This window comes from Catharus ustulatus, chromosome 7 (genome assembly GCF_009819885.2).
Source record: "Catharus ustulatus isolate bCatUst1 chromosome 7, bCatUst1.pri.v2, whole genome shotgun sequence".
Classification (NCBI taxonomy): Eukaryota; Metazoa; Chordata; class Aves; order Passeriformes; family Turdidae; genus Catharus; species Catharus ustulatus.
This window is the reverse complement of record NC_046227.1, coordinates 28,809,366-28,825,052: the sequence shown is the minus strand read 5'-3', so window position 1 is coordinate 28,825,052 and position 15,687 is coordinate 28,809,366. Positions and strand designations below refer to the sequence as shown.

At 43.4% G+C, this 15,687-nt stretch overlaps 1 protein-coding gene across 11 annotated transcripts in view; it reads right to left on the bottom strand.

Moving 5' to 3' along the window:
• KALRN (kalirin RhoGEF kinase) overlaps window positions 1–15,687 on the bottom strand; it is a 461,256-nt gene that overhangs the window by 293,557 nt on the left and 152,012 nt on the right. For all 11 annotated transcript variants that reach the window (XM_033064817.1, XM_033064825.2, XM_033064827.2 and 8 more), the window contains exons 2-3: window positions 12,806–12,880; window positions 2,633–2,747 (exon numbers count right to left, since the gene is read on the bottom strand). In XM_033064817.1, the coding sequence (XP_032920708.1) occupies window positions 2,633–2,747; window positions 12,806–12,880 (190 nt within the window). The remainder of the gene's footprint in view (window positions 1–2,632; window positions 2,748–12,805; window positions 12,881–15,687) is intronic.

The window sequence follows — 15,687 nt, the reverse complement described above, 5'->3', positions numbered from 1 at the left end:
AATTCCAACTGTTCCTTCCATATATTTGTTTCCAAAACATAAATAAGTTTGAAAGCTCTGCTGCTTGCCCTTGTTAAAGTGAACAAAATGTTTAGGGAAAATGAGTTTTCAGTGTTTCCTTACACCACACAGGTTACACAATCCCATGTGCCAAATCCATGAAGTTTGTGGTCACATTTCCTCCTAGAACAGCAAGTTCACAGCTGTTGCACCAGAAAAAACAGAACTAGGATGAACTGGGAGAAATAACCTCCTGATCTACCATATCCTCTCCATAACATTTGTATCAATGCCAGAGGCTTGTCTATACAGCAAAGGAAGGATTTAAGAAAAAGTTAAATGTCTTATAGTGCTAATGGGAATCCATTAGATATCTTTTACTCATATCCAGCCTTCACTTGCTTTGGTGTAACACGTTTGTCTTCACCCCACAAACCCTTTCCTTTTGCAGCATCACAACATGCTTGCACATGCTTTTCATTCTCTAGACTGAAAACTCCTACCCTTTTAATCCTTCCTTGACAGGACACTTTTTCAAGACCTCTGATCACTCCTGCTTCTTTCTGCTCCACACCTTTCAATGTGCAAACATCCCAAGAAGGAGACAGTACTCCAGTTAATACCTACAGAATTGCAACCTGCCCAGAGCCTTGGGAAGCCAGTGAAAGTGCTCCATGCACAGCCAGTCCCTCACTGTAAGGCACATTTTCATGACAGGAGACTGCACCATGGAGGAAGGGATGTTCTCTGGTATAACTAGAGAGACATCCTCCAAAGACTTTGTGCACCAGGACAGAGCAAGGCTTTGTAGCGATCACCAGAAGGAGAATGGTTTTTAGTGTTTCTAGGGAGACACACAGACAGCTCTTGTATTGGCTCCTTCAGCACATATCTCTGACTCCACATTCTGCATCATCAGAGAAAAATCACTGATGCACTGATCCAGAGTAAGGCAACCAAAAGCAGCATCAAAAACTGAGCTAATTGATTCAGCTGTGTGACAGTGGGGAACAGAAGGGATGTATCTTTCTATTACTGCCACCTCCACGAGGGAAGAGCAATTAATTGAAAAGGCTGACATGTTAGAAGGTCCTTTTTGCTCTGCAGTTGCTTGTAACCCAAAGCAAAGTCCTATCTTCATACTTGCAACCATGCTAAAAATAAGATGTAGGGGACCAGTTTCATTACTGCAGCAGCTGGGGGAGGAATTGCCAAGCTCTGGGACACACACTCCCAGGGAGTGAGCCACTGCTCCCCCAGCCCCTCATCACATCTGTAATCTCTCACAATATAGTTGAAAATGGAGGTGACTAGAGGATAAAATGAGAGGGAATGGGGAGAAAAGTAGACAGACTCAGCTTATTAGTAAAACCTTGATGACCAGAAGTTCAACAGAGCAAAAAGTTCATCACCAGAGGACTTATGATGTCCAGGAAACAAGCACTGGCAGATCTGGTACACATGGCTGCATTTGCTATTCACTCTGCAGCCAAGTAATTAAGCCTCCAAACAGCTCTTAACCCTCTTCCATACCAAACACAACCTTTTTCCTCTGCACATTGCATGTTTAAGTAACTGAATGCATTTCCAAGACCCTTAACTCCTGACTTCCAGATGCAGCCAACCCCTCTGCCCTTCATGTCTTGACTTCACACTCTGCCAAAATATGAACATTGTTTAACAGCTCATCTTCTGGGGATTTAAAAGAGAAGGAGTTCCTGGGTGGCACAGGATGTGTTCCTGAAATCCTGAGCATCCCTTCTTGGTCCCTCACCTGCACTGGGGCAACACTCCCCTCAACAGCTTGTGCATTGGCTTTTGGGCAAGGATATTTGACAAGCTTAAAAATAGGAAAAGGAAGCTGGATGAGGGAATATGTAAGTCTCATACTCTCTGAGTCTGGATCAGAAATATCTCCCTGGGCACTGAGCCCTATAAATGATCTCCCAAAGCTTGAAAAAATAAATATGCTCTGGCAACACACCTTTCCTCCAGCATCCTGGGAAAAGGATGGGGACTTGCTAGTTGGAAGAGAGCCACAGAGACTAATGCGGGGAAAGGTGGTGGTTTGCATTCAGAACAATTTAAAATGCCTTTCTTTGGAAGTTTCCTCCTAAGTCCACCCATGTTCCTTCCCCAGCCTGAAGAAATCTCTGGAAAGTACTGGAGAAGGAAGATCTGCCTCCTTTTACAGGCACTCTCTCCTCCCCAGCAACTACAGCCCCCTACCCCAGCTCTCCCAAACCTCCCACAAGGCATTAAAAAGCAACAACAGACAGCAGGCTCCCTCCAGTTTGCTATATTTAACTGCAGACCTCTAAGCATTCCTCCCTTTGCACTCCTTTAAAACAGTTGCACAAAAACATGAAGAATGAGAGCTGCTCCTTGAGACTGTGAGGAGCCTGAAACCCAGGTTTGCTCCCACTGCCTCCGCTCCGGGGCTCCTGCATTGCCACGTGTGCCATAAAAACCACCGGAGCGCACACAGGAGGAGGAAGGGAACACTTTTGTTCCTCCGCCCCAAGAACTCAAGGTACTAAATGTTAATACTTGGAAATCAGCAACTGCCAAGAACAAGTTCCCCACCCACCCATCCACCCTAAGCTTTGAAGTGTTTTCTTTCTAGCTTTACCTTGGCACGCTGGCCAAATAAGTCACAAGTTTACGAAGGTCTTCCTGCCTTATTCTGTCATGATTGCTGCGGGCTGGGAAGGTCAAGACAGGACCACCTCGTTTATCACGGCCACCTGTGGAAAATAAAGGATTGTTAGAAAATCAGGCAGGAAGCACACATCAAAAAAACTATGTGCACTGAATTGATAAATATAAATTACAGCACATTTAAGAGTCTGTGCACTCATTGTAGCTTTCAGACTTGCCTAATTGAGGAGGACAAGCTTGCATTTGCTGGACCTCCAAATGGGGGATGTAAGGAAAAAAAAGAAAAAGCCCACACAAGGAAAATTGCTACTAGCAGGTCTTCTTTCACTTAATCCCATCTATCTGCCACTCCAAGCAGGTGATGTTAATGAAATCCTACCGTGGGGATAGTTTTAAACTGGTCAACTCCAAGAAAGTGAAAGCATTTTTCACTGTTGCTCAGTGTGTTGCACCGTTCATTCCAAGATAGTTTACCATGTCCTGCCAGTTTGAAGGCATGTATCCCAGTAATGTTTATGCAGCACAATGTTCTAATCTGTAATGTACTTCATTAGAATTAAAATTTTGATTGGAAGTTAGTCTTCTAAGCTTTCCATTTATAAAGTGTTGTTGGCAATTGGAATACGTGCTTTAGGGGGGGTTTCCTGTGGGTTTCCTGTAGCTTTCCTGTCTTAAAAACCACTTATTTTAAACTGTCAGTGTCTGGCCCATTATCTTTTACAACAATTGTCTAAAGGATTAGCCATAAAGGAATAACTTTACCCTGAACTATGCAATCACAAATACAGGGGCAAATACAATCTATTCTGCAGCACAATATTTTATTCTCTCCTGTAAGTAAAGTTTAGGAAGATTGAAACTGAAATCTAGTACCTCATTTAATGTTTAGTTATTTTTGCACATATTGTCCCAGAATGTCTTCCAGGAATTGTGTGTTGTTAGATACTTGTTTGCACTGTTATCTAGGAAAAAGTTACAGCTAAATTACAGCTCAAAAAGCTGGTATGGAACTGCAAGGACCTCGCAAACAAGCTGTAAAAATGCACATGAGTTTGCACTTCTCAATGGAAAGTATAATCCCTTTAACAGAAATATCACTTCTGAGAAAGGAAACCCACATGCTTTCTGAGCTAATTTACTTGGCCAACAAGAAGAAAAAGCTACACAAGGACACGAACATCTCCGGCACTGATCCACACTGCGCCCTCTCATTAAGAACTTGGGACACCTGCAGTCTGTGCTACTGGCACATTCTTGTTACTATATATAAGTTTTCTTAAAATACAGATAATTTTTAATTGCTAAAATCTGTCTAAAGAGTCTTCTACATCACTGCTGCTTGTACAAGACAGAGTCTCTTACACAAACTTCCTCTCTACAAATAGAGATGCCTTTGGTATCCATGGTTTCCAGTGGATGCAATACACCTGAAGGGCTACATTGTGCAAGTTTCCATCAGAACCAGGTTGTGTCTGATTTGTCTAGGGATACAAATGGACAGGCAAACAACAGATGTCATCTTGGTTTTGAGCCCTTATGCAGACAGGGGTACATATGGAATACAAAAACTGTCCTGCCTAATCTCCACCCAAATCTCTTGTGCTTTCTATTTACTTTTGGCTTTACACCATGAAGCAGAGGAAAGTCCATTAGAATTCAGTGTCACCTTGGCAGATCCATACCTCTGTCACATAGCAGGAGAATAGGGGCATAATGTAAAAAAGGATCCAATTTACAAAGAAATAAATTCACCTGAATATCCAGACTTTTTTATGAAAAAAGAGCTTCCTCATCTTAAGTACATTCTCCCTTTGTTGAGATTATTTCACACACCACATCAATGCCAAACCATTGTATCATGCATATGTGTTCAACAGAAAAGCAAGTCAGCCTATAGAATGGCAAACCAATGCAAGTAACTAAAGCTGGAGGGAATTATTTTTTCAACACAAGAAGCTTTCTAAAGTTTTGAAAAATTTCCCATCATATCTAGATGTAACCAAGCTTTCAAAAGCTTCCAGGTATTTGCTGAAGCAGAGAGCTTACCCTGAACTGCATCCCAGAAGAGCATACTACCTGCTACTCACTCAGGCTCCCTCTCCTTCATTCACAATTATTTAAATAGTTTTACAACATGGAAAAGCATGGAGAGTTGAGATCAGAAGACATCCAAGCCCACATTTATAATCCTCTCCCAGGATATGAAACACCTGGAAAGGGCCAGGAACTTCCCACAGCCCAGCAGCACTAATCACTCTGATACTGCCCATTCACCTTGGCTTTGTAAACCAAAAATTGTTTTTCTGGTCAGGGACCCCTTTAACACCTACCATTCCACCAAAGTGAGCTCTACAAAATAAATAACTAGAAACTTGTGTAAATTCTGGTAGGCTGAAAACATTAGGTCAGAAAATTCTTGACCCTTTTAGTAACAGCAACACAAGGATTTCAGCTACAGAAAAGAAAATAGGATCCAGAATATTCCTGTCTTGTCTTTGCTTCAGGATAAAAACTGTCCCTCAACAGTACATCTGAACTGTCCTCAGGGGAGCAGGATAAATAAGGCTCAGGCACAGGGCGAGAAGTTACCAGGACAGACCAGAGAAAATGGGTTAATTCTCATTGGAGGAGGAAGGTTACATGATGACCCAGTTGGATGTTTCTGGATGATAGAAGGATAAATAAGTGCCTGGACTGATTCCTTCTAGTCTTATAGCACAAAAAAACCAAGGAGACTTGGGTAAAACATGAAGATATATTAAGTTTAGAAGCAAATGTTTCTCATTTGTGATAAAAGTGCAGCTCTAGGCTTTAAGCAATGGAGAGAAATTATTGCAAATACTTAGTACATATTAGAATCCTTCAATTCCTTCCTTCCACTCCATGCAACCCCAATTACTGAGAAATCCCTAATTTTTATGAATGCCTACATAATTTACAATTTTACCAAGAGCCTGTACACAGAAACATCAGATTTCTTCTAGAACAAACCGCTGTATGTTTAATTTACCATGACACTTGAAGAGTTCAGTAACTGTGTATTGATAATATGCAGTGTTTTTGTTACCTTTTGTAACCCAAAATCTCAGCTTTTCTATCTAGAGATGCTCATCTCCTCTAACAGAGCCTGCTGAGAAGTAGTAACACAATAAAAGAGAAGGAAACCTTCTGGCATTGGAAACTCTTCTGTGCAGAGAGTCTGTCTATACCATTCCCTTTCTTTATTATTATCTTTTTACTGAAGGGTCTAGTGAAGTACTGAGAGGGGAAGAAGTTCAGCCCAGATGCCACAGCGAGTCACCTGAAGAACCAGGAGTAGATATGAGGTTTTCTGACTTGATCCACTGTGTTGGAGCTTCACAGTGCTTGACACTCTGCTTGTTAGTAATCCACTCAGGGAGACAAATCTTGCCCCAAGTCAGCCATGATCTCCCCACTAATTGTAAATGCACAATCTTCAGAGAGCTACTCAGTACGTTGTTTTAAATGACAATAAAAACTAGAAGGAAGCCAGGAGTCTCAATTGCTCTAATCAATAAGTCCCATCTCTTGCCTCCCCCTGGACTCACAGAACTGTGATGAAATAATCAAACATGTCATTAGGTTTGCTAATTACAGTTATTAAATGCTAAAACAAACAGCTGATAATTTCTTACTGTTTTTCAAGTTGGGTTTTCACGAGCTTTGCTCTGATTTAGAGAGGCAAACAGATGGTCTGGTTATTAGTGCTCTGGAAAAAAAGGAGTTAGAAAAACACATGCTCTTCAGGGCACAGAGCACACCGAGAACAAATATTCAGCCATATATGCCTTGCATTTCTCCTACAAAATCCTTTGCTGATGGCCTTTCCTGTCAGTGGCTTCCTTGCCAGTTCTTCCGATCTCCCTTTCCTCTATCCTACAAGGACCCATGGCTAAATTCAGGGTTTATTCCCAGAAGTAAGATCACAATTTTCCCCCCACAAATCATCCAGGGGACATTGCAGTGATGGCACAAGGCATTGTGTGCATACCACATTAAAAGAAAACCTTAAAGAAACCTAAGAAATCCTACATGCAGGCTGGGAGCACTGTTAGTAGCCTTTTGATGACCACTTTTCAAGTCAAGCCTGCAATCAAGAGGAAAGGGACTCCAGTGCAAAGATCCCTGTTCTGGCAGCTGCCTGAACATCTCTTAGTGGTGGGCCTAAATGTTTCTGCCTACAGTGGCCCCAACTGCCCACAGGTAAGCCAAGAAACTGGCCATCCCCAAGTGTTAGTGATATGAACCCTGTGTACAGGCGTTACCAATCTCAAATCCTGAGGCACAGCCATCCCTGTTAATACACAATAAACTGAAATTCCAGCTATGTGTAGTCCTGTTGAGGACAGGAAATTATCAGTTTCCGTTAATGCAGACTCCTTGTATACAGCAGATAGTGATTTTTATCAAGCTCTGTTTTCAAGCTGCATCTCTCCAGTCCTATCAGCCCTTCCACCACAGTCCTTACCTGCTTGCCGCAATCCACATTTAAGGGTTTCAAACCCTCTGCTCGCTTTTGCACTCTCTTCATAAGCACGAATTGACAAGGATTAACCAGAGACACAGGCAAATGTCCATACATGTAAGGTTCCCAAGAACCTTGTCTAACATCCTGCAGCACACCAGCAACGGAAACGGGAGCAGCACACGGTGTCTCTGGCCCCTGTTCAGATGTCTACTGCAGTTCAAGGGAATGTGCTGCTTCATCTGACCCTACAGATCATAGGCTGATCAATCTTGATGCTGTAGACTCTGCTGAGACCATAAGTGAGTTTCCAGAGGAGCTGAAATAATCCTCATCAGGTATTTCAGTCCAAAATATGGTGAAAAAATGAATTACAATGAAGGGAACCAGGAGACAGACGGTGCTCAGCTGATGTCAGGCGCTTCAATACAGTGATAAACAATACACTCTGGATTTCTAAATCTAATTGACAGACTTCCTAGGAAAGGAAAGTATCAAGGAATTGGTATCCAGAGTCTTAAAATAACATTCCTTTTTCTGTCATAGCTGAGCTATGTGCTACTGAACTTGCTGTGAGCAGACTTCTCTACTAAAACTGCTGCAACTTCAAGACAGACTAAATTGTTGCAAGGGTCATACATAGGATTAGCTGTGTGACCACCCTCCAGTTCAGCTGCAAATTCTAATGGCAAACTCTTATGACATTACATTTAGGATTAATGACTCCAAAAACGAGGCTAATTGTTCTCACCAGAAGATCACCTAGCAGAGCAAGACAGAGATTGTAGATGGGATGTCCAGAGCAGCCAATGAATGATCCCTTTTCCTACCAAGTAGATTTCTCCTGCAATCACCCAAAGCCACTGCATGGATTTGAAAATACAACCTGTTGTGTCTTGTAATTAATTTTCACTGCTTTATGCAAGTATTTTGGGGTACTTCTTTAATTTCAAATATATACTGGCCAATAGGGCCCAGCATGTGGCAATGCCAGGCACTGCTGATGGTGGCACAGACAGACACTCCAAGCTCACACCACAGGGCACGGTGCTAGAAGCTGTACAGAATAAGGAGAAACAAAGAGAGGACAGATTCACCCTGACAACACAGTCTTTCTCTTCCTCATTTGGGACAAGCAGATAAGCATGGAGAAATAGTCAAGGAATGTAATGTTTTTCTAAAAGCAGATTTCCCGTTTTTGAAATCTCTGTTGATTTCAAACTACACCAGGGAATAGTATAAAAAAGAAGATCTTTTTCTGTAACAAAATATAGAAGAATTGTTGATGTTTCATTTGAAATTTCCATTCCAGAGGAAAAGGAGAATAGAAACTTTTAATTTAAATCAAAACTTTTTGTGTAAATACAAAATGTTTACATCACTTGAAAATTAGATATTTTGGTTAATTTTATTCCCAACCCAATAAAATTTCCAGTGTCCATAAATCAGCATTTGTGACCTGAAACCAGGATGTGAACTCTTTAAGTGCCCAGAGGCACTGGAGGTCTCATTTCAATCTTTTCTTTGAAGAGTGAAGTGCATCTACTGCAGAAAAAGAAAAAACGTGCACCTCCACATGTGGCATCTCTGCCACTAAGCGACTTGTGGTGTCCTTGGACAAGTTTTTGGGGAAAGACAGTATATTCTTCTCTGAGCTTTTCTCTTTCATTTATCCTGCTGGCCTAAATTTGTTGGAACCTAATTGTAAAGCTATCCTTTCTTTATATCTATTTACACTGAAATTCCTTCTCTGAAAGACCTTTCAGGAAATCTTGGCTTTTCCTCAAGGCTCTCAGTGAGGTTCAGATGTTGCAGTGATCCAGATCATGAGGCTGCTCCCAAGATGTGGGGTTGGAGACAGTAGGCTACCAAAGGATGAAGATGGCTGAGCTGTAATCACATCCACTTTTCTCTGCTCTGTGCCCTTTTGGTGCCCAAAGTGCACAGAAAAACCTCCTGCTTTGCAGACACATGCTGGGAGCTCTGCTTGTCACAGCTGCAGCAGCTCACCAGCTCTTTCCACCCTTCTGCTGCTGATTCCTCCGTGCTCAACCACGCTCTCAGAAACCTGGCCAGCCTCCTCCTTTGTACTCCTGCCTCAGCAGATGAGCAGACAGTACCTGGGTGACAGCAGGAGCCCACGCGCTCTCCCGAGCCCTCTGGGAGCGGAAATACCGGGAAGGATCCTCAGAAACTCTTCTGGGTGGGAAGTGGGGAAATGCTTTCAGCGAGACCCATGACATCAGTCAAATAGCAAGCTTTTTATAGCCTAAGTGCATGAAAGTTTCCACGCATGGGAACATGGTAACAAATTCCCTTCCTTTTCCCAAAAGTTCATATATGTTCTGTACTGCCCTGATCAATAGAAAATCTACCATAAATATAATCAAGCAGCTGAATAACGCCCAAATTTACACCACTCTTCTAAAACAGCGTCTGTTTCCCAAGAAAGACTATAAGCCCAGTTTCCAAAATATTTCACCACCTCTCACTGAAAAAAAAAAGCACCTAAAATAATCTACAACCTGTTTTATTTCTTCTCATCAGTGTTCATCTTCCTCTCAGAATACAAAAAATCAGTCTCTGGCTTGCAATTCACTCCCTAATGGCCCCCAAAGCCATTCCATTGCTGGAAGCAACACACTGAACCACCCAGGCAAAGCCAAGATTTTATTAGAGTTTAGACAACAAGCAGGTGGCCAAAGCCTCCCTGCTGCCAGCCCCCTGCTTAATCTGCTTCCAGGAGGTCAGAGATGGAAGCAATCAGCGATGGATGGGATGCACCTCACCCACAACTGCTCAGTCTATTGCTCTGCATAGGAGCTATGGAATGGGATTTTCAGGTACTCTTTAGACACACATGTGAACTTTGTTCAGGTTCAGTCTAGCTCATAGATGAGATCACTGGAAGAAACCAAGAAACAGTTCCAGGAAAAAATCCTGATATTATCCACCACCCTTCAACTTTTCTGCAGTGCAGGATGCAGATGCAGAGCCCCACGCCTGCTGCTCGCTGCCGGCTCAGTCAGCCGAGGGGAAGTGCCAGGCACAGAGCCCCAGACAGCACTTAGGCTGCATGAATCCATGCCCAGACAGTTAAAACTGTATGTCAACTCTGAAATTAAGTGCACTTGTGAAAGCCTGAGTGCTCCTCTGAGATGACACGGCTGTGCAGGCAGGTCCTGCTGTGCCTGCTCTGGAGCAGGCAGCAGTGGCTCTGTTCTGCCTGCTTATTCTGACCTTTTGCTTTGCAGGGTCCAGGGTGAAGCATCCACCACACTGAAATACAAAGCAAAGTATATCCCTTGCCTGAAGGGTCTTGTGTGTTCTCTGCAGTTTTCCTGTTGAATCACACACAAACAAGTTGCTGAGCCACAGCTGATGAGAAAAGCAATAAACTCTGTAACTGACATGTTCAGCTGAGAGATTTTGTGTGTGCTGATAAATTCTGCTGGTGTAAGGAGAACCCCCTTGACAACTTTACTATACCGTTATCGTTAAAATTAACTGTAGTATTAAACTCTGAAGAAGATTCAATAAAACTCTCCTGTTCCTCAAGGAAGCCTGATTAAAACACAATGTGCTCTCAGAGTCTGTGCTAACTACAGAACTTTTTTTTTGCTGTTGATCTTGGAAAATCCAGGTATTTGATTTTTCTTTTTTGTCAAACATTTTCTCTTCTGTGCTCAAAGCATACTCTAGGAAATTAATCCATTTTAATTAAAAAGAACCTAGCTGAAATGCTAAAATCATTCTCTTAATCTGCTTTATTACAACAGTCCACGGGAACATGGGGCAGTACTTACTCTCTGGGCTGGAAGTGGATGCTGGGGCTATTGCAGTGAACACCAGCAGCTCAAAGTGTTCTGCCTGCAAAGGGAACTGCTGCTCGTAGCCATTGCATTTGAAACCATGAAGAGGAGGTGTAAATCCTAGGACCTCTAGCTGTGTCAGGAACGGCACATTTTGAGCAGATCCAAGTCTGGAGGCTGGTGAGTCTATATGGAGCAAGCTGTACCCTGCCTGCAGCGGATCATGGTGTGAAAGCCTGGGGGATTGTGTTGGCACTGCTTATTTAACACCCCCCTCCACAAGGCAGCCTTGGCACAGGACAGTGTCTAACGAGCTGATGATTTGATGTGAGACCCTCTGGCTCAGAGCTGAACACAGGCACCATCAGTGGAAGGGGCTACATAAACAATCCAGACAGGTTGTCATTAATAAATATTCCACGAATTACCAAATGATCCTGCAATCATTTCCATGCAAAGCAACAGCAGGAGCCAAGAACTAAATTGCAGTACAGTCCCTGTATAAATTCCTCCCCTTCACTTCCCCAGAGGACCTGGTCCAGCTTTTGTGTCTCAAAAAAGTGTGCAGGTATGCTGTGTTTTTATGACTATGCTCCCCCCTTCAGAGCAGTGAAAGCCAACCATGTAAAACATTTCAGGACACTGAGAATGAGACTTCAGTGCAAGATACAGTGCTCCTGCATGTCAGTACTGTTGGGATAGTCTTGAGTTTTCACAAAAGACTTTTGGTGTTTCAGAAACTTCCCTCAAACTCCTGGACTTTCATGTCATTGATGAAAAAGTTTAGTCAGCACTTATAGATCCTCAAATTGTTTCCCCAAGTCACAGCCGGACTTGTGATCCATGGGCCATTTAACTGTGAAAATGTGGGAAAGCTTTTCTTGCCTGGATGACACTTCCATGGCTCAGCACAGTGATGAACTCCATCCTTAAGGGACTGGGGACTCAAATCCTGTGGAGAGAGCCAGGGAGGAAGAGCCCAGGCACAAAACAGCCTTGCTGCAATCTCCTCCATTCTGCAGTCTGCTTTACTGTGGAGATGAAGGAAACAAAAAAGCAAAGACTGCAAAGAAGAGGAGCGGACTATTCTTGATGGAGGTTTTCTCATTGCAAGCAACCTGAATGGTTTTTAATCATCAGAAACACTGCCACTGGAAATACCCTGGGTTTATGCTGCCAATTTGAGTGACTTCATGCAAGATTATGATTGCTTCAGACTTTCTCTTCCCCCTCTCACTGACAAGTTGTAATTCACACCAGAAGCAATATCATCCAAGCTATTCTCAAAGCCTCTTCCATATTGTCTAGTCCTCATCCACCCCCAGATCCTTGAGATTTGTCTCCTGAATGAAGGCTGTAAATCTTTGTACAGAATGGCAGGAGAAGTTTGAGCATCTGAGCTATTATGTAAATGCAGCATCAATGGTACTTTTAACTGCAAGCTGATTGGGACTGCAAATGGAACACCAGTGATTTATAGGCCTGAGTGCTTCCTACATGAAGGAACTGAATGCTATTAACTGACCTTGAACCAGAAGCAGGATCTCTGAAATGTCCTGCATGCTGAGACAGCCCACATCTGGGCTGGAGCTAAGCAGCTGCTTTTCATCCTACCTGTGCTGCTCATTTGCTTGTGTCTCAGAATACGAAGAAAATGAACGTGGACCAGTTTCCAATGCTCTGAGTATTACTGGATAGTCCCGGTCCACATACAGCCCTTTTCTTAGCAGAAGAGCTAATTTAAGTACTACCAAGTTCAAACAGGAAAACAGTCCCTTGCATCATAAGGACCAGGATGTGGCAGTGCTCATGATAGGCTGGAGGGATCAAGGAAAGACATGCTCACCTGACACAAAGGCCACTTTCTCCTTCAGTATAGGAAGGACATCAGCAGCTTTTAAACCATCATTTCGAAAAGAACCTGCAAAACAGAAAAACAGGAAAGTCACATTAGAAGAGAGAGCATGTTCTTGCTCCCAGCTTCATGGACACACCATGTTTCTCAAAATCAGACTGGAGAAAGGCTATAAATTACATTAAAGCACCAACAAAGAGACCCAAATGGCTGATGAACAAACAGCATTAACATCAATAGAGATATGTTCATTAAAAAAATAAATACAGAGAATCAGCTCATTGCTCTATCCTTCAGATGTTCTGAAAGGTTCATAAATTTCCCACCAAGTAACTGGATTAATCCTTCCTGCCTTTTTCACAGACCACATTATCACACCTGGGAGATGCCCATCTTGCAGAGTGAGCCAGGAGCCTTCTCCATTCAGTGTTCTGAACATAGCCCAGGCGAAATTGCAGGGAACATTACAGCATATCCACATCCATTTAGCATCAGCCTTTGAGACAGCCTTTTACAGGGGCTGGCTTAAAAAGGGCTTTCCCCTTCGCCCCTTTCTGCTGTGCACAGCACAGCTGGGATGCAATGGCTCAAGATGGGACCCCACTCAGAGGGAGGACATGCTCCTTACGAGCCATCCAAAGTCTTCCCTAGGGAAGGAGTGGTTTGAAGCCCTAGCCCATTCTCAGGTAATTCATGCTGTTTGACTGACTACACGTTAAGCATATCTGCACAGGCCATTTGCCTTCCCTGAAGCGCCAAATTACTTCATGCATCCTAAATATTCACCAAAGAAATGACAGACTTTTACTCTCTTGGGAGCAGAACTGCCCACAGTTTCAGACTCCAGCAGAATCTCTCTGCTCTGCAAAAGACCAGCAGTAAGCGGTCACCCCAGGGCAAGCCAGACACTGCTATTCCAACAAAAGGTAGGTTTGAAGGACACCTTTTCAGTTCCCCTGAAAAATAACTCATCCATCACTGAGTAGTGAATAATAGCCATCATGACAAGGCCTTAGATCTATTCCAGCTCACCAAAGAATATAACACACTTGAAACCCTGTATTTTCACTTTCTGCCTCTCACAGGCAGCCAGTAACCAACATTCTTCTGAGAGGGTGTCAGGGTAAGAAAGTCTTCTCACTAAGCAGTTTTTTAGAAACAGGGCAACAGTGCTGCAGCCATCACACCCTCCTTGCTGAACACAGCAGATGGTACCTGACCATTTGGGTCTGAAAGTGGGACTGGGGATAAAAGCACCCTCTTTGCATTGCCATCAATTGCTCCAAACATGCAGCCTGCAAAGGCAAAGTGGTTCAATCCATGCAGACATTTGGAACAGACGGGACAAAGAACAAAACATCCATTTTCACCTGCAGCCGATCTACAAGTTTAGCATTATTATGGCTGAGTTACTGTTTTTGCCAGTCACAGTCAGGTTGTGCAAGAGGGCTGCCTTGTACATGTAAATATGTCCTTCCCTGGTGACCAAAGGCTACACCTACCTCTCTGTGTCCCCACTTGCTCTCAGGTGTCACCTCTGTGACACTTGGCTCCAGGAGATGTGTAAGCTCACCAGCTAAGCCTTAAGCGGGTGAAAACTGGCACTCAAAGGAGTGAGGTAATTCAATGCAAAGCCAAGACCAGTGTAACTGCAATTTGAACAGGCACTGCAGCACAGTCCCAGGGGATGCCTAAAGAGTGCATTGTGCCAGTAAAGTGTTTTGGGACCAGGAAAATGTGTCCTGATTGCTGAACTCTTTCTGTGTTCAAGTAAGCAGGACTTTGTGCACTCTGTGTTAAATATATGAGACTTTGCTATTAACTTATCCTCTTAACAAGAATAACCTCTCAGATCCCAGGCTACAGCTAGTTCTCACATCAAAGGTAGGAAGTGCTCAGCCACAGGCAACATTTGCAATTTAAGAAGCTTTGTATATAAGCATCTCATCCAACCATGAAGCAAATGGTAACAGCCAATGTGCAAGACACATCACAAGGATTTGAAGACACTCAAGTGGAGTACTGGGCCAAATTTATCCAGCTGCAAGATCTGCAGTGTCAGTGCAAGTCGAGTTTTGCCCAGTATTTGTTAAATTTGTCAGGAAAATGGCAAAGTCAATTCTTAGGCACCCAACTGTGCAGCAGACAGTATACAACTGAAATCTCTGTGAACGTTGCTAAAAAAAGCCAGTGGGTGTATGTAAAGCATAAGGACTTCTTAGCAAAAACTCACTATACTGAGGGCTGAAGGCCAGTTTCAGACACTGTCCTGCAAGGAAGGACTGCATTTCACAGAAGAAATATGCACCTCCTGAGCTGTAGCAGGGCAGGTTGCAGACAGGCTCTCTGGTAAAAGCCCCGATGCACAGGAGAGGTGAGGGAAGATTTGAGTGGGGACAGTGCTGCAGCAAGTACTTTCTCCTTTCTCAGTATCACCCAGGACAGGTAGACACAGACACTCTCCAAAGTAAATGGTGAACGAATTGAAAAACTGTGAGCCTGTCCTACAACCAGGGAATAAACAAAAAGTCCCAAGAGCTGCAAAACTTCCCTTGGGATGAAGAAGGAAACTCTGGAAGGGAGATGTGCCTAAAGCAATGCAAGGTACTTAACCAAGTGGCAGCTCATGACCCACAGATGCAGCCATGGCCAGTGCTTCCAGAGGTTGCTCCAGTTCCTGACAAAATCCTTGCATTAGAGGCTACATCTCAGAGCATGCTGTCAGGTTTCCAGCAAGAGCTGGGGCAAGGAATGCATAAATGGGAAAACCAATGGCTCTAATAAAGAGTCCAAAAGCAGCAGCCAATCTGTCTCCAGGAGGGGCCAGCATAGCAATGATGCATTCCCCAGTTCATAAGTTATTATAAGCATAT